The sequence below is a fragment of the Rhipicephalus microplus genome, chromosome 3, assembly GCF_043290135.1.
Source record: "Rhipicephalus microplus isolate Deutch F79 chromosome 3, USDA_Rmic, whole genome shotgun sequence".
Lineage (NCBI taxonomy): Eukaryota > Metazoa > Arthropoda > Arachnida > Ixodida > Ixodidae > Rhipicephalus > Rhipicephalus microplus.
Window position 1 is genome coordinate 105382572 of NC_134702.1, and position 20222 is coordinate 105402793.

General features: G+C 42.7%; 1 protein-coding gene across 4 annotated transcripts in view; it reads right to left on the reverse strand.

The window, feature by feature from the left end:
• The window catches only part of LOC119171828 (high affinity cationic amino acid transporter 1), an 82302-nt gene that overhangs the window by 12238 nt on the left and 49842 nt on the right, over positions 1–20222 (reverse strand). For 3 of the 4 annotated variants that reach the window (XM_075890095.1, XM_075890096.1, XM_037422685.2), the window contains 5 exons: positions 13678–13755; positions 11622–11788; positions 10537–10706; positions 9229–9337; positions 3488–3607 (listed from right to left, as the gene is read on the reverse strand). In XM_075890095.1, the coding sequence (XP_075746210.1) occupies positions 3488–3607; positions 9229–9337; positions 10537–10706; positions 11622–11788; positions 13678–13755 (644 nt within the window). The remainder of the gene's footprint in view (positions 1–3487; positions 3608–9228; positions 9338–10536; positions 10707–11621; positions 11789–13677; positions 13756–20222) is intronic. The other variant, XM_075890097.1, reaches the window with a different exon arrangement.

Consider the following 20222-nt stretch of genomic DNA (forward strand, 5'->3'; position numbering starts at 1 on the left):
AAGAATAATGTTCCCATTAAAACACTTGTGAATTTGTATGGAAAGCAGCTTCTACTGTATTGGTAAGGAATAAACAGGCAGAGTTGTACATGAAGGCACCCCCCTCATGTTACTTCCCAAGTTGAGCAATGTCAAAAAGGGGCCCTGGTGGCCAAACTCATGATTCCACAACAGCCAGGCTACAGGTACCAGTTTTTCAAATGCAAAACACAGGTTAACAACTTTTGCACCTTTCCTGAATCACTGAAAGCTACAATATAGAGACTGAGCACTCGCAGGGCCAAATTTTTGTGCTGGGTGTCTTGTCATGAACAGCGACATGCCAGGCACCAGAGAGTTATTGAGGATGTTGGTTTAGGTTGCTCAAATGAACACATGAATTGTGCAGCTAAGCACACATCACAACATCACCCACTAATGACACCAAGCAAGACAAGCAAAAGACAGAACAGCGCATGAAAAGGTGAAGAGCACCCAACTTTAGAAAAGGCAAAGATCATGAAGTCAAGATGCAGATGGAATGTCGGTGCACTCTGTACAACATAACACAAGTTGGGAAGTCTAAAAAGATGCCTGTGTCAACTGACTCCGGCGTTTCTCGAGTGAAGAAGGTGCAAGAGATCTACACACACCATCCTCCAGTAACAATGTCACAATGTTTAGGTGCCCATTGACCATTTGTCTATGGGGGCAAGAAATGAGCAAAATGTAAACCTGTATGATCCTGCCGAATTTAGAAGTTTAATCACAGCTGGATTGTGCCTGTTGCATATGCCTCCACGCTGAGCCTGAATGAATAAAAGCATGCTCATTCTGAAATGTGCTTGCAATCATCAAGCAAAAGTTTCAAGGAGGCTTTCCAAATAGACAATAAAAAACAAGAGTAGATACTATATCAAATAATATGGGCGAGTGCTGAACCGAAGCTGTGCGGCACGAAATGAATTATGAAATGTCGCTATTCCCCGAAAGGAGACAAAAATGTGCCATGCTTGGAAAAACATGTCAATCTTTGGCAACATGTAGAATGAGCAAGATCTCTAGCTTAAAAATTCACAGGAACTATAAACCATAAATTAGTCATCTTATTGTGGATGAACTTGCACATTAGCTCTTTTATTCAATCTACCGAGTAGATCTACCGGTCAAATGTTTTCCTTAAAATTGTGGACTACTTCATGCCATTTTTCGCTCCGGACCACTGAAGAACTGAACAGTATGAAAGAGTCGTTGACCAATATGACTGACTGGTCTACTGGCTGACAAAGCATTCTGAATTTTTTTCGTGTTCCTTTTCTTTCATTCCCTCTGAACTCTAGATAATGTAGAGACATATAGAATGGAAGAAAGACTAGCGTACACAATGTGCACCATCTTTCACTAAATACGCATCTTCTGTGCCGCTCCTACATCAATGAGCGCCAGTCCCACTTCATTGATCCGGCCCCTTTGTAACACCTCGCAAAGCAAGAAAGAAACTACTGAAAGCCCTATCGTCTAGTCAAAGGAGTACATAGTAGAAAGAGCTGCATCCATAAAATGATTGGTCTTAGGACCAGCTTTGTTCTACATCGGCTCCAAGATTGTTAAAGAATCTCGTCCATCACTGACCACTTTGGCTCCATAAGCATGCATCAGCCATGACCAGCATCATACAAATGCATTTCAAATTTGCAGCTGAGCACCGTAACAGCTGCACCTGCTGTCCTTTAAGCTTAGCTAGTCCACCATAGCCCGATAAAACCATGCTATAGTGAAGATAGGACATTAGTACAGGAATGTATAGTAGAACAAGCTCACTCAGTGCACTTTAGAGCAAAAGAAACTAGAGAGGGGCATGAATGAAAGCCACGATAATAAAAAGGGAATGAATAGAGTACTATGTTGGAGCACCATCAGAAGGACAAAAAGAAACTTATGAAGACTCATGTCATCAGTCTCTTTGGTCCTTGTGTTTCCACTGCTGTATTCTATGCCACGAGCCCAATTCGACAACCAAATTCGCTGTCTTGATCCAGAAAAAGTCTGTAGTGTCAAATGAGCCGGTGAAAGTTTCATCTGACCAACCAGCTGTGACTTCCTTAATACCTCTTAGCACCAAAGTTTTTGTGCACTGATGGTTTAAAATGAGTACGAAACACTAAGACAATACAGATTCACGAAAACCGAGTGGAAACCAAAGGGCCAAAAAAGAAATTAACACAAGTTGCTGGTTCCCTAAACAATGAAGTAAAAGAAGGCATTGCTTTGATGTCGATGCTGATTGTTAAACCCAGGCCCCTATGCATGCCCATGGCTAATTTTTTAAGGCTCGTCCTAGCTACCTGGTTGTCGCCAATGCGCATATGTGCAATAAAAGCTCGATACATCTGCACCCTGTGTGCATGTGTCAGAGAAGATGCAGTTTCAGGCGCTAAGTGTACAAGACACTTCCTGCAGTAACTTTGTCAATAGCATAAGAGGAAGGGACATGAAGATTTCCACTAAGAGATCTGTGATGCAGCGAGACCAGGAGAAACAAAAACACTTAAATGTGTCGCCCGTGACCACGTTAGTGCTCGGATGCAAAGTAGAGGGAGCATAGCTACACGTCACCATGCCAAACGATTATACCATCACTGCTAACAAATCAACGTCTACTATTCAAGCCCGTCTAGTTGGAGAGATTCATGGACAGCGATGAGCCCAGAAATGACAGTTTTCAAAGAAAAGGTGCAGAGCAAGGTACAGCTACAAATGAGGAGGTCGAGTAGATCTAACCTCGATGCCCGGTGCTTGCCTCGAGATGTTCCTACACTGATCATGCCAGGTTTAGACGTGAACAAGTATATCAGCTAAGGTACAAGAACAACATAGTACAGGATGCACACACACATCATAGTGCTGCAACACTGTTTTTGCACCTGCTACAGGACAAAACAAGGTTCCTTCTTGCACTGTATTACATAAACTATTACAGAAAGTGCAAAGAGATGACAGTAGGTGGTGCACAATCTCAAATGCAGGTCATTCACTGTCCCCTCTCAGTCCTCCCTGGCTTTGGCATACAGTACACTGCAAGAAGAACATGGGAACAGCCTCTAACTAGCTCAATCTATCCCACTTTTGAATTAGATTGAGAGCTGCATATTTTTTTCTCATTTGTTTTGCTCTAGTTGCCCTCTGCTAGTTGTACACTACCACAAGTCACTGGACGCTGGCTTTCAAGGCAGAAGGCAGGTTAGTGAAGCAGCGTGTTAGCAACACACATGTGCAATAGACACATTTCCATTAGGTACTCAACATCACAGCACACAGCAGGCCCCAACAACACACAACAGCAGCAACGTGGCATGAACAATGCCGGGCCGGCTCTCCAAACCGCCCAGCAGCATGCACTTTCGCTCAGCGTGCAGCTCAACCTCCTCCGTGGCAACAACAGCGCCCTGGGAGAGGTCCGCTGACGCTGGGATGCTCTGTCAGCAGGACACGAGTGGCTGCCTCTCACCGTCGTCGCTGTGTTCGGAGCTCGAGGACTCGTTTGAGCCGGCCCCATCGTCCAGGATCGGGGGTGACCCTTTCCTCAGCGAGCTGTTCCAGATGCCGTATCCAAAGTAGATCACCATCCCTGCCATAGACATGTAGAGCTAGAATCACATTTTTTTTTCTTTTTGCCACATTAAGCTAAACACATAACTGCACCCTCAGGAGTGAGAAGCTCTGGAAATTTCAACCACCTGGGGTTATTTAACATGCTGCAGTGTCTTTCTGGGACACGATAATTGCCCTCCAGCTTGCTTGTGTTTCCTAGCCTGAATGCTACGCACTAGCGCAACCCTGCTATTACATACCTGCCGGGAACGGGGACACAAGTATGCACTGAACGGACTACATATTAACCACCAGCTACAAATTTGCATCTCCTGATGTGCACCATCACCACCAACAAAGGAATAAATTCAGTGCCACAGGAAATATTGCCTGAAGTGCTCATCGCAAAGGCACATTTTTCTTTTTGGCAAAGTGCAGAAAAAATTGTCACTCTCGCACAACTGTCTGATATCACAGGGTGGCGACGCCAATGAGGATTTTGGAACTACTGTAAGGTCCAAGGTACACAGCATGGGACAGCAACACAACTGATGTCGACATGATCAGCTGTTCAGTGGTCTGCTTTTAAGTTAAAACTGACGGTTTTTTAAAACCTAGAGCGATCGCAGAGTATCAAATTGTCAACTGCATGGCTAGTTTCATGCAGCGCTTTGCCTACTCGGCGCACATCCGTGAATCCCAACCTACTTGCTGTACAGTACGCCCACTCCGCTTCATACCATGCATAGATGTGGCGAGCAGCCGATGTTCTAGCAGTTCTCGCAGCCAATGGAGGCACATTTGGGCTGTCGCTGAATAAAAGCGTGCAGTATGGTTACAACAGCACTACGATTGCTGTACTGTACACGTGCCTGCATAGTATACAGCAAGGTTTCTCGGAGCCCGCGACACCCCCCTCCCCTCAACGCTTAGCTCCACGACAGTGAGCTGCTTCTGTTTCTGTAAAGCGGTGTGCCCTCGAACACTGTCTAGCTCAATGAAGCGGCAGCGAGTGGCTGCCCAGCGTGTTCGAGTAGTTGCCCACTAAAGCGTGCAGTAGGCTGAAAGTGGTGCTTCGCTACATGCGTGCTTGAGCAGATAGCCAGGTATGCTTTTTACTGTGACAAGGCTTTTAGTCTGCCATAAGTCATACCGGCCCGTTTGTCGGTGGTCACCACCTCGCCTTTGTTTTTTTTCCATGCGATCGCCCGCGAAGCTGTTGCCGAAGTCTTGCAGAAGTCAGCACAATTCGCTGATCTCAGCACTTAACATGAAAACTGTTCGCGGCACATTGCTGCGTCAGCAAATTTAGCGGCGCAGTAAAACGTTCAGGCACGAAATGTTACCACAGTACGCAGTTAGTACGCACTACCCGGTAGGAATAAGATGAACAGTACAGCTTAAGCGGTCTGTGAATGCATTAGTCTCGATAAGACTTTCGGTGATTCGTCACTACTACATTTTAACCGTAAATAAGCTTAAAGCCGGTACGTACTAATGAGATTTTAGTGCACTAATAATCATGGTGAGGTAAAACAACACAAAAGACTCGTAGAAACAGATCACAGGTGCTATGTATTTACAAATTTGATAGAATATTGATGAAATAGAGAATATATTGCTCCCATAGGCATGTGCAAGAGGGGGTGGGACACAGGGGGGGGGGGGGTGCGAAGCAAGTCCCACACATTAACTTGATAGGAAGAGGGAGGCACTGCAAGAAGCCTTCACAAGGAGCCCTCTAAAAAGAAACTCTGCGCACGCTTATGATTGTTCTAAACGTGCGGACGTGCAAGTAAGAGGACACATGAAGAGTATAAAAAAACAAGTTCTGTGGGAAACAAGACAACAGACACTTTCACAATCACTACCCTTTTACTTAATAAAAAAAAAAGCTTTTAAAAGCTCACATGGCATTCTATCTTTGCGCATACCCAGAATCCTGCAATCACGAAACATTGAAGCACATGTGTAGGCTTTACAATGTGCAAATAAATGTGCATTCATGTCCTTGTTCAGATTATTTACACGCTCCTTCATTCTGTCATTGGCACAGGCCAGTACGCTACACCATGATTATTAGCAAGTGCGCGAACTAGTTCAAGAACAAGTCCTTCTGCAGTACAAGTTCAATACTTATGGAGAATCTCATAGTACAGTTAAACGTTACCACAATTAGGCCGTAGAAATTCACAATTTAGTTCATTAAATTGATGTTCCTCAATTATATCTGATATTTAACAAAATACACACAACCCAGTAGCTTCTTTTTAACATGAAGGATGCCACAAAAAGAATGCCAGAATACAATACAATGATGTGAAATGCTAAATACAACACACAAAAAAGTCAGCTTTGCCACAAAGGCATTGCAATAAATGCAAGAGCAACAAATTATAATTGAAAATATGAGAGTATTATAAATTAACGAATTGATGTATGTTACTCTATGTGTAGCCCTCGTAAAGGTGGTTTCACTACAGTGAAGAAATGCTAAGCCCTGAAAGCATCTATTCGTTGGAAATCTGCTATGCCACGAAGTCGCACTTCTAGGTACAATGAACAGATGACCCTCACATGAATTTATCATTTTATACTTTCACAGGGTTCGTACAGGTTTCCAAAGAAAAAATTCAAGAATATTCAAGGACTTTTCAGGACTTATTGCAAGTTTTTCAAGGACTCAAAGCGGCATGCTAAGTTGGAATTCTTCACTCTAAAATTTTCAAAAATGACCACTTTCATTGCACTTATGGTATATAAATATCACAGTTGTAAAAAAAATTGGCCCCGTATATGCATTTTACACCGTAAATGTCATCAAAAGACGATAGTCTTGCGTCTGCAGAGAGTGAACAAAATGTTTACTTTATGTTCTGTGAAAGAAAATCGGTGAACGGTATTCTGGAGGCGCTGCATTAGAGTGCCTCGAGCGTGAAGCGGAGGCGAACGAGCGCATCAAATCACGTCACAAGTGAGACATGAGGGCTATCTGGCAGTTATCCTGGAAAATAGGGCGTGCACCGTGCGTGCCCGTCTCCGAGGTGATAATGTGTAGAATGCAAGGCAACGGGTAGGTGCCACCACCGTATCGTCTTAGCAAAGCATTCGAAACACTTGCTGTCTCATGCAAGCGTTGCATGACCAGCGCATCATTATAAAGGCTACAATCTTTAGAATTACTCATGTATGCCTTTTCTAGTAAAAAATACACATACATATCATTGAAGTATTGTTATGGTGCCTCAGATATGTGCAATAATTGCTTTTTAATTGACAATCGCACAAGTATGAACGCTAAACCTTGAGCATTATTGGTTGGCGCTGCGGATGGGCTCGACCGTTTGGAGTATCATTTGGTTACTTTGGTGTTGTTAAGGGTGAACAAACAGACAAATGTACAGACGGACAGACAGACAGACCAAAATTTTTGCGTCGAAAGTCCCTAAGAAAGACTATCGTCCTTGAAAAAAGCGTAGTCTTAATAACTTCTCGCACCCTCTCCAGAGGGAGGGCACGATGTCATGTCAGAAAGTTACGCGCTGATTAGCTTCCACGCGCATGTGTAGTCAGGCCTTGAAGGGGTCATGCCGCAATATTTGTGGCTTGCGTGTTCTTTGCTGCAAGCTTTAATTATAGGTCCAATAAGTACGATACACGCACCAAGATTCATTTATTTTCTCTATATGATTTGTCGCCTTTTTGATATGCACAGTTTTAAATTTCTGTTTGTGGGGACTGAGTTGTGCAGGTACAATAGCAGTGTAGATGATTTAGTCACGTGATCACAAAGCTTTTCAAGCGTCATGCTGAGTATTGTCAGCTCTCGCACACATGTGCCACACAAGCACCTGCAAAACAAACTCGCCGCTACCTGCAGCAGCCACGATGCTTTGCCAGTATATACAGGGTAGAAGTCTAAGTCACTCAGCTGACTACAGATCTGGTGTGACGTCACTAGAACTTTTGTTGCCTTTTCCTATAGAGTTACGTCAGTGTTGCACGTACTTGCGATAGGCCTCGATTAGGAGAATGAGCAGTTAGGTACACTTGGGAAGTGACAAACTATATTCTTAAACCCACAAGATGCTTGCTAAAGCCTTGAAATTGAATGACATCACCCCATAAAAAGTGCCGCCTTGTGCACAGTTGACACTCGCAGTACGTTGCTAAACAACCAAGAAGTAACAACTGTGGCAGAGGTTGATTTACACTCATCCAGTGGATACATGTGTGTTCTTTTCTAGCACCGTTCTTGGTTTGTTTTAGCAGCACGCTTCCAGTGTCGAGCTATGACAGTTGTTCATCGGCACTCGTCATGTGCGCTTTCTTTTCGTGCGTCCTTCGTGCTTGAGCGATGCGTTGCATGTATTGGGTTGCTTGGCCTTCTTCGCGTGACATTGCAATTTCTTGCCATCACATTCACTGCTTCACCCTCGCCACAAACTAACTTTTTTTTTCACATGCACTTTTGCAAAATGGGATCATGTGCACCCACGCCACATTACTGCTTCAGAAATGGGGAGTTTGACGGGTTCACACACTGATGTGCCACATTAAGGAGGTCGCAATGTCGACATGACAGTGCACTGCTCAGGTAATTCAAGGACTTTCAAATATGGTGAAAAATTCCAGGACTTTCAAGGGCCATGAAATTGCATTTTTAATTTCAAGGATTTCAAGGACATGTACGAACCCTGTTTTCAAAGCTTCTTATACCAGCTTAGGTGCTTTCAGTAAATCTTAAAGCATAACATATTTCACAAGTTATCACTTGCATTCTACCGGATGTCAAATCCTGCAACAATTCAAAGGTACTTCCACTTCTTTTGAACCAAGAAAAAATGAAATTTGCACGAGCTTTGCTTCAATTTTTTCGAAAATATTGTGCAGGATAGGTCATGACAAATATGCTCATGTTTCCTTTATGACATGTGATGTACAATATTTGAATTATATCAATTTTGACCACAATCATGATTCACTTTGAATTTGCTTCAAGCCTCCTAACATTGTCCAACTCCACAAGCCTAATTTTCTGCCATAGCCACATAGCACTGGTGAAACTAATGTTAGAAGCCCAGATAACCACACTTTCATCACACTGAAGTTGGAAACAGATTGTCTTCAATTGGCATAATGCTATAAAAAGTTAAATACTTCCACTATTTCAAGCAAATTGCATTGAAGTGTATTACACTGAGGTATTGAGGCTCACCGAGTACATGCAGTTCACTAACTGCAGAAATGAATCGTTGCATTTAGAGCACTGAAGGGCACACACAAGTTAGAAGTTGTACCGTATGTGACGGAAGCATGCCCCGATGAATGAAACTGCTTTTCGAATGTAGAACCATGCTTTTCTCAATTTCCACTCTCGCTCAGACACAGACATTTGCACAACAAAGGACACTACAATGACATTGGGCGATTTCGACTACCTGTCAGATGCCCACTAAAGTAATGCAAGAAAAGTATCTTTACAATTAATAATTATTGTGGGGGCATTCCCGCTTCATTGAAGACTCTGGGAGTACAAAACAAAAGTGGCGTTCACTGAGGACCGCCACTAAGCTTGAAATGGCAATCGAATGAACTTACAAGGGCTCAAAATATATTTTTGTACATCAACCGCAGTGCTAGATTCATATCACTTACCCACAACCATCCAGACAGCAAACCTAGCCCAGGTGGCTGGTGGAAGGCGCATCATAAGGTAAAGGTTGACAAACATGTTGAACAATGGAATCAATGGCACCAGTGGAACCTGGAGAAAGTGCCAAAATGTGCATGCATTAGGACAACAGCTGAAAATAAAACATTATTTGCACTGCAATGTTTGCAGAGGTAAATTTGTAAAAGTGACGTCCCTCGAGGCCAGCAAAGTAATGAACGTCATACCCTCGGGCTGAAGTTGAAAAGCTGAAGGCAAAAACTCGAACCTCAAGAATGAGGACATATTTACACAAGCAGGGTCCCTTATCTTTTCTAAGACGCTACCTTGGCTCCCACACATTTTGCTTACACAATGTGTGCCGACTATCCCTACGACTATCCCTGCGACTATCCCTGCGACTATCCCTGCGATTATCCCTGCGACTATCCCTGCGACTATCCCTGCGACTATCCCTGCGACTATCCCTGCGACTATCCCTGCGACTATCCCTACGACTATCCCTGTCGGCCTTCCCTGCTTTAACGCCTTTGGCAATCCTAGTACAAAAAATAAAGAATTTTAGTTCTTCAAGAAGCGAAAGCTTCTGTTGAGGGGATCCCTTCTGTTTTGCACAGCAGCTGCAGGTGGTTGCAGTGGCACAGTGGGACATGCGCCAAGTGTTGCTAAAACAACACTAGCTAGGCATCAATCCAGTGGAAGTTGGGCACTTTCAGGAGACCGCTTTTTAGGATGCTAGCTGAATGCGTGGTTTTGCCAAACCAGTGAACAAATGTGGAGAAAAAAAATTGCAGAATATACACAAAGTGAATGATGGTGAGTGGTGGACAAAGCTTTGGGGGATCATTCACCTCTGTACATTCTCTTTCTTCCTCTTTATTGTTCTCTTTTTTTCTCTTTCATAATGAAGTGCACTCCCTGACCATGAGAGTGCGAGAGAAAGCTCTGAGCAAGCGCATTTTATAGCTTTTGAGCACCGCAAGGAAAGAAACAGCCTGCCACGAACGCACTCGCCATCATCGCTCTCTTCTACCAATGATCGGCTCGCTTCTACCTATGCCGGCACTCCTAGTGCATGCAAGCCAGGGCTAAGATGCTTCGCCCCTAAAACCTTTCGCATATGCAGCATGCTAACAGTGCTAGACCAGGTTGAATACTTTTCAAAATTTTTTTTCTGTAGGCTTCAAAAGTTACAATGCTGCACTCGTTTCCCCTGCTTCTAAAACACTGGAAAACAAATGCACAAAGTAGCACATTCAGCGCGCAAGGAAAGAGGATGTAATGCGGCTCACTGCGAATGCAAGGTTTTCTGTGCTTGCCCTGGGTTGCCTCAAGATACAGGCGATGCAGAAGAGGGCCGCCAGCGACAGCACTGTGAGGGGTGCCACAACAGATGCACGAAGGGCCAGCACATCCGCCTCGGCGAACACCAGTAGTGCCGTCACGGCCATGAACAGGCCCCCTGTCGAAAAAAGAAGAGCACAAACAGAGCCTTTATGAATTTCACTATTCGAAAGCAAATGTCCACCATCCTTTCAATATGCCGTAACACAACCAGCGCACTTCGGTGAAACCTGCACGAAACTTCAGAGAGGCAGCTAAGCTATCCGATACCTCTGGTAACGTTGCACTCGTGATACAAAGTTTGCGTTTGCGGCCAGGAAATCAACGACAACAAATGCCCACTAAGGTTTTGTGCAGAACTTTGTGCAAAATAGTCTCTGCTAAAAGGTGAACTTTCAATGAATATATGTTGGATTGGGAAATGAATGACGTGGTATGCCTAAACCAACCAACAAAAATTTAAGAAACACATACTTTGAAGTTGGACTGGTTCCTTTGAACGTGAGCTCGGTAATGCCAGCAGTGTGTTTGTTCCTTAGTTTCAACTCCTATTACAAAATTCATCACATGCATCCACAGTAAGAACGAGCACCTGAAGGGCTGTGCTTAGTAGCATAGACACAATCAATAGACAAAAAATTTGGTGGACTGATTGAATGATAATCAGTAAAGAATGATTATACCAAAGCTTATCTGACAAGTTATTCGTCATCAGAACAAAGAGCATGGAAGCTATCGTGTAGGATTATGAATATCATGTTTAATTGCTCTTGCCTAACGGTGCTGTTAGCATGAATGTTCCCTTACTGTTCTTATTGTATACTACTATCTGTACACATAAGCTCAGTTAAAAACAATTGTTCTTCCATGTTCGCATGCAGGACACATACGAGTTGCCACTGACAATCTACGACGCTGCTGATACATAGAGAGGCCAAAAAGACTACAGAGCAATCATTTAAAATTATGGAACCACTATTACTTGGTCGTTGCAATAACGTAGGGCCCCACTGCACTAAAATGTTTCACTTACCTATGCACAGGGTGAAACTTTTGACAATTAAAGACGTGGCATTCGTAGGGCTTGCGAGTTTGTCCAGGTTAAAGAGCATTGTCATAACACTTCGTCGCTTCTGGTCATCGGGCGGCATGTAGTCTGGTGCATCGGCGTCGCCATCGGATGGACGTGTAACGTCATACCTGGGTGTCGGCAGTGTGGTAGAGTCAGCATATTGAGCATGGCCATCGAAAAGTCAAGGGCAACCGACCAAATGGCAATATGTGTTTACAACCTCAGAGATTAATGTGTTATGAGGGCTGTCAATGAGGAAGACTGATTTATTCGGTGTTCCTTGTGCATATTTATCAATCGACACTAGGTGTCCTCTTTATATAACCTCCATCACAATGTAACTACAGCTGGCAACTGAATGAGTGGACCAACTGTAAACTATCTCACATGCCTCTATCCTCTTGACTTAGCTTACAAGAAATGAAATTGCCCTTCTGTACAGCACTATCAGTAGCAGGCATTTGACACAGCATCTCCCGGACATTATTGACGAGTGATGCCATGATGCCAACCTGCTCCTCACAAAGTTTCGCACAGCAGCTAAGCTCACTTGAATGCCTGTTGTAACAACTTATTGCTTTGAAGGTATTGCCCACACCTCAGGTTGCACATCGCAGTCTCCCTACTGTCAAATTTCTAGTGCATGGTTCTATGACGCATGTTGGAATGCTTATTGACGATGCAAGATGAGAGGTGGTTATGAAAACCAGATTGTTTTATTCTCATGCAGCCAGCTTCTGTTACTTGGACGTGGCAAGAACATACAAAAGCAACATTCCACATGCACAGCCCAATAGAACGTTGAATATTTACGAAAAAATTCTCCATTGTGGCAGCTACAAATGATCAGAAGAGGCTACAGAGCAACTGGAAAAGGGTTATATGAACTACAATGCAACACAACAGATGTCTTTCTCAAGCTGCAAAAAAATCTGCCATAAAAATAGTGCTAAATCTCAGAGTTCAATGCACTAAATAATCAAGTTTGAAATAACTAAGGTGCCTTCTTTTCTTAACATAAAAACACTAGACTATGGGATGATTAAACTAGAATAAATTAAACAGATCACAATTAATTAAGGAAAGCTGCCCCACTCTGTAAGTACAGCAGAATTTTGTTGATATAGTTGGAAAAAACATTAAAGGTGCCACGACGATATCAAGCTTAGGACGTGAAACTGCACATTAGTTGAGATTTTGATATTATAACAGACCAGCTGCCTTTATCCATAGAAGCTGGCACGGCAAACATTCTAAATGCCTAGCACTAGTCTGAAGGACAAATGACATCAGGAACTCTGCAAGGCACAGCAGAGGAGCACTTGCGAAACATGTACATCGATGTAAGTGATATGTGATTTGGCAACCTTTCCTCCATCCCAACATGGCTTTTGAGTGTCCTGGACAAGTTTAGTGCTATCGCTGCCAACACTTCAGTAATCTTTGTACCTGCATTATCATCTCACTGTAATTAGTATTACTTAACTGTATTCAATGTAAACTATGTTCCTTTGTGCTGCAATCACTGAATATTTGAACTGTATGGCTGGGAAGGGCCGGAGGAATTTCAGGCAACTGCTGTCGTAGCGAGCTTGCTTCATAAAACATCAGGCATAATATTTTCTCTCAGTTATGCAAGTGCTCGTTGCTGTCACACTGGAGCAATCATTACACTCAAACCTCATTTTAACAAAGTTGAATGATGCACGAAAGTAAGTTATGTCGGAAAATTTGTTATAATGTTTATTCCAAACACTATATCTATTGCAGGTCTATCTTTTATTTACTTCGTTGTAGCCGATATTTTGTTATATCCAGGTTCATTATATCGAGGTTCGAGTGTAGTACGAGGTAGCAACCACAAAAAAACTGGCTACTGAAAATGTGCAGGGGAAGCCAGTAACAACAAGCATGCACCTATGCAAGGTGCCAGCAAGCAATCACAGAGAAGAGAAGATGGTGGGAAATGTCGTTAGCATGCAAGAAGGAGTGCAGGAAGGCACAGGCGGGCACTTACATTCGTCTCCTATGGGAGATGGACACTGAAAGGGATGGTTCAGGAGAGGCGATGGATTGGGGGTTCAGAGGTTCGTATCTGGAGGGCATCCAGAGCAAGCAAGGTACCCACAGTGAGAAAAAAAGAACCAACAACGGTACAGAAAGGAAAAAAAAAACAGCAGGCACCCTCATGGAAGCTGCAAAGAGTTTTCCTTTTTTTTCTGCAACTCTACTTGAAGGGGCAATCAATCAGAAACAAAGTCACTCATTTCTTAGAAAAACCTAGAGTCACAGATGCCATGGAAAGCAAGAAAAAATTTGGAGAAAGCGAGCACAAATTCTAATAGTAGTGAACAAGTTAATTAAACTGAAGAGACATCGCCCGTCATTGCCAGAGAGCAATACAATGCTGGTTTTATAAGTGGACAAAAATTTAAGACACCACATTTCATTGTTGCTTTAGTTAGCATTGATAATACTTTTTTTAATAAGCATTTTATAACTATTGAATAGGAGTGAAATCTCTTCTCAACAAGGGTGCATGCTTAGAAAGAAGTTCCGTAAAGTGAAGTACTGCAAGAGTGAAGGTAAAAGAATAAATAAAACAAAATAGATTAACTTTTGGTTTGAGGGTTAATGTCAAAGGGCAAGGGGCCAGATTAAGGGGAGATGCCACTCGAAGACACTTTTTTTATTATTCACTGCAGAGCGATGAAACTTGAGCTGTTTGAGAGTTTTATGCAGATTTCGAATATATAAGTTGTTTTCTTGCAAGTTTCATTTTTTTAATTCTCCAGCATGACAAAGCATCCATTGCTGAATCAGACTTTGCAGCTGACGGCTGTGAATGACTTCATGCATTGGCTTTTGCAACCAAGAACTGCCGCAAATCTGACCAGCTGCTTGTAGCCCATTCCTACAGAGCACGCTGCCGCAACAGCTTTCACGTTGACAGCATAGCTATGATACGACATGCGGCTTTATTCTTTCATGATGAAGATACGCACTCAAAAAATACGCTCTTCAGCTGCGTTGCTCAACGAGACACGGACCCTGCAAGTAGACTTCACAGCATATACAGGCGCACAGATGCGAATGGCGGTCTCCGATCTATAACGCGCGATTTAAAAGCCAGTCGCAGTGCTAGAAAAATGGGCGCAGAAGTGTGTTTTTTTTTTATTACTTTTTGCGCTGCAGCAGCATGAGAAACTGTCGTTATTTGAAGAGTGTGGCTCTGCTTTTTGCCTCATGTGATCGACAATGGTGAGCGGCAGTGCATTACCAGTGGCAAGGTGCTTGAAGACTGCACTTTCAGCCTTTAAACAGCTACCTTGTGCTCTTTAGATGCAACTTTAAAGCATTTCCAGTTGGGCCTCAACAGGTTTCTTTTTTTTTCAGTACAGTAGAGTAGATAACTAATCTTATCAAAACAGGTGAAAAAAATTGATTAAGAAAACTCGTTTTTCAAGCTGCATCTCCCCTTAAAATAATGGCATTTGCATTACAGACACAATCACGAAACATATTACTATAATGACTAGCAAAGAGAACAAACAAACACATTGCCGTGAACATGCACACATATTTTAAATGAATCCTAGAAAGCAAACAACATTTTTCAGTGATCAGTAAAGTGCAGCTTCATGATGACTGATTGATATGTGGGGATTAACGTCCCAAAACCACCATATGATTATGAGAGACGCCAGTAAAGTACAGCTTCACAATCTCTTAAGTGCCACTCTTAATGCGACGCGACACATGGCAACCGAGAAAATGTGTGAAAATAAAATGCTGGTAGAGACTCCACCTTCAGATTCCCGCACCGAACCCAGTGATGTAATAAACCTTTGAAGGTGTCTATAGGGTCACTCAGCTTCTGATCGACAAAAATGAAGTACATTGCCATCTGTGGGTGCCATAAACCTAGCATACAAAGTTTCCAAAAATTTCATCGAGCCAATAAATATACGAAAAATAAATTTAGAAAATTTTGACATCCCGTGCAGAGATTTTGGCCCAAAATTCAGAAATTAAACTTCAACCTTGATTTCCTCCACTGATAATGAATTTAAGATGGTTAAACACGTGGCATTAGAGTTCTCAGAGTGAGTGTCAATCTAAACCACGTCCCCGTCTTTGCTCTTTAGTGTCCCTTGATCTCCCAACATTAGATTGACAACTACATGACAAACTGGCTACTAGCCATATCAGCAAGGAATGCTGGAAACATTAGCGACAGCCTTGTATTCTGCATTGCTGGGTACAAACTTTTTCCTATGAACGCTTTCCAAGAGCAGTTGTAACACCAATGTCAGTTTGCTGCAAATTAGTGCACGTGATAACCAACTCAAAGATCGAAACATTGTCGAGTCAGGTGGTTTATAATAGCTCAGAAAACAACAAAAAAAGAAAATCTCTAAATGGGTGAGAAAAAAAGAAGTTACAATGTTCTGCATGCCAGAACCAAAATATGATCCCGAGGGAACCCAATAAACTTTGACAGCCTTGGGTTCTTTAAGATGCATTCCAATCTAAGTGCAAGAGTTTTTAAACCTCATTGAAGTGCCACCATGGAGGCCAGGATCAAATCCACGACCGAGTGTTGAACTTAATGAAATGCTATTAATTACACAGTGTGTCGCAACCAAGCCCAACAGCAAGTTATTTTAGCAGGGAATCGCTTTAGCCAGTGAGCTATGGCAGGTGTAAAGTCTTGTCATACCTTAGCACTTCCTGGCTCTGTTTTGTGAACTCTGGGTCCTATTTTTACAGCAGCTTGCAGTATGTTTAAAGGTATCCTTTCTAACACTTCAATTTAACGATGTAAAAATCCATAGTGTGGTGTCACAAAATTACCACAGTGGTTCTTTTTCAAGGGGCAACATTCAGTTCCATGGGTGCAGACAAAAGTGCAGGCACATAAATCAGATTAGTCTTGAATGGTCAAATATATACCACAATGCATCATCAGAGGTAAAAAAGCAAACCAATTTGAGGGTTTATACAACACAAGCTTTCCCGCATAAATCAGCAGGCACACATGTGGTAATCTTGCCCCGATCATTAGTTTTTTAAAAAGCAAGCAAATTTTTTATCCTTGCAATGTTCCTTGCTACCTTTATCCATGCCGAAGGTAGTTGGCCATCGATGTACAGTATAGGCTGCTTACAACACAAGTCACAGGAGTTTCAAATATCCACACTATAAGCGGTACCGCATTATAACCAAAACAGCTTTTTCAAGAGCCGCAGTTGCGTAAAAAATGTTGAGCATGCATTCTCGCATGTCGGAATCTGGCCATGCGATGCATGGTGCTTACAACCATTTAAATTTCCGGATGTTAAAAAAGTTTAACGTCAAAATATTCCCAATGCCAATGAAATGAACGTGAAGGGGGAGAAGAGGGGTCTAACAAAAGAAAGCACCATCACAGAAATTCGCTGACTACTTCTCAGAAAGCTGCGATTGTGAGCATTACGAGGAAAATGTGACGAATGACATCCAAAATTTCACACGCTGAAAGACACCTATCGTTCGACTTCCCTGGCACGCACTTGATTTCAAGATATTGCAATTAAATCACAAACCATAACAATTCGAGTGCTACACGAGCCACCCTCGTTTTCATTAACGATATGTACCCCTTCTCTTCAGGTACAGCCAACGCAGAGTTTGATAGATTCCGTACGAAACCGCAGCTCAGATTACATGCAGCAACTACCGCAATGCAGCCAATGCTGATTAGGCCTAGCTTGTCATTTGGCATGCTGTCGTGGGAAGCTTGTCCAAGACATAAAGATTGGGTATCAAAAATACGCCACTGAACAAAGAACAGCATGCATGATATGAAGTTTGTGTTAGTAGCCGGAAGATCGAGGGCAACGAAAGCTTACCAAGCTCATGTACGGCCACGCACTGGCGGCAAAGGTGAAAGCTCGCGCCATAACACCGTAGCAGTTTTAAACTTGCAAACAGGGCACCAAATACGATATCGGTAGCAAGCTCGATAACAACGACGTTCTTTCCGACAAGAAATTAAGCGCAGTTGATAAGGTTGAGATCGCAAGTCTTATGTTGAGCCGCTTGCGGCCGGAGCTACGCTAGTACACTAGCCACGCCGGCACCAGTACAAAAGTGACAAAGGCCTAGCCCACTCAGCTAAGCCTCTGCCCTCTTTTTTAGGGGTGAAGCTTCTCTTGCTCAGGGCAAGTCTTTTGGCACGCCGTGACCACTAGTTCTCAAGGGGAGTGAGAGCCGTTTTACTGTGTCTCATTTGTAAACCCCAGAAGCTTAGTGAGTGCACATCGCCACGCAGCTAATCATCATGAACACCTTCGAAGCGGAGAAAGCGGCACCGAGAGCTCACAGCCTAACTAAATGCAGACCTTCCGGCAAGACCTCGCGGTGGTATCTCGCAAGACTGAAGAAAGACCAGCATTGGCAGCAATTGCAAGCCAGCACCAGCATCAATACGGAGATGGCGACAGGAGCGACTGCTCACGCAGCCAAAGGAAAGTGGCCTGTTGACAACCGGATCCTGAAGCGAGAGCCCGCAAAGCTGAGGCACCACGCAGGTGGCAATAAGAGAACCTCGAATCTTATGCTGCGCAGAAAACGGCAGTCAAGAACCGAAAGTGGTCGCTACCTGCAGTTGGCGGCGCCGACGCGTGCTTCTTCGACGAAAGAAGTGCGACTTCTTTCGTCGCTTGTTCGGCCAAAGCTGCGAGATATGCGACTACTTGCAGTTTGACAACCTCATCATCATCGCCTCTGTTTGCCATGACCTGTCCCAAGCAAACTCTACATTTCATTTCATCGATACGTAAATGATTACATCTTGTGTACATATAACTGTATTGATATGCAAATAATAAACATGTATGTAAAGGTATATAGAATCACCTGTATAGCAACGTGCTTAGTATATGATGTAAAAGTGAATGTTTCACTCTTTCATTGATCATAGGCCTGTGTGAGTAGTCAATTTTAGGTTCAAAGCGAAAGGCGATTTTCGGTCGAATAATTTCGAATCTAATTGCAATAGTATATATGATTTATAAAGAAAAGTAGGCATATTTATCACTTCACTACTGCAAATATTTTTTTAATAAAATAAGTCCTCTAAGCAAATTCTTTTTTATTCCATTCAAAGGAAGTCTAAATAACTGAGCAGTAACAGGATTAGACTTTCAGTGAGATGCATGTGATAACCTGTAAAAAGCGCAACATTTTAAAATCTTTTAAACTTGAAGCATATAGGCTGGCATAACAAGCTTTTCAGCTTAAAAAAGTGATCAATTGATTTGAGGGTAATATGTTCATTAAAAGGGGCTGTGAAACATTTTCAAGTACCTATTGAATGGATTCGATAAAAAAGTCTATTGCCTCATGAATTCATTGCTGCAAAAATTTTCAAAGCATCTAGTATGAGCGGAGTTACAAAGATTTGTCGCACACTGCATTTGCATTTTCTTCTAGTCCTGACAAAAGCACAAGAAGCTAAGCAGAGAGGGATGGAATGGGGAAGAAAATGCGTCACGTGTCTCATGAACTTGAGCATTTTTTTCCCTCTTATTTTTAATACGCAGCATTTCAGTGCAATCGCGCACGTACATATGGACAAGCCGAGGCCTCTCACGGCGGCCCCAGTAACAACCATGAGTGATACTCAAATCAGCCAATGGCCAATACAATGGCTGGGACGAGTGCTTTTTGAGCTTGTGAAGTCATTTGCCAAGAGAAGAGTGCAATTTTTAGCAGACTTTTTTGATTTCATTGTGGATTGCAGGCCTCGTGCTGCGCTATAATATTTGGGCCTCGTATATTCAGTAGACTCGACTACCGGTCCGCAGTGTTTTCTGACAATTCTCAAAAGTGTTGCAGTGCCCCTTTAAATTTGAAGTAGAACTTCGCAACAAAACAAAATTTTTTTTAAAGAAGTGCTTTCACAGCCTAGCACCCCTACACTGCAGTAAAACCACCTTTACAAGAGGTTACATGCAGACTAATTTACACTTATTCTTTCATTGAAAACACTTCAAAAGTTTCAATAATTGAAACCCAAATCGAAGCTAATACGAATACTCTACTATTCCGTAAAATATTCGAAGCATTTCAATATTCGCACAAACCTAATCTATCAGCACTGCAGCTTCGTCCTACTCATCATTCACTTCGTGGAGATGGCAGGATTTTAGGTTTTGTTTTCTTTTTTCTCTCTGTCTCATAGGTTAACTTTACTCTGCAGCAAGCCTCTTTTCCAATGCACACTCACTACTGCATTTTTCGCACAGATTTTCTTAATAGTTACAAAGATTTTCTTTATAATTTACATTATAAACAATCTTTCATCTCTGAGCACTGCACAATAAGTGGTACGCGTATACATGGGCTTCTAAGAGAGGGTAAACAGAAATCGAAAAAGACCGCATGGTAACCTGTCCTGCACTATAAGTGATTATGTTATAAGTGGTCTGCAAAGTAAATGCAACCAACTAGCCAACATTGCCGCTTCAAATGTTGCACGCCATTTTATTTTTCTTGATTTGATATACCAGACAA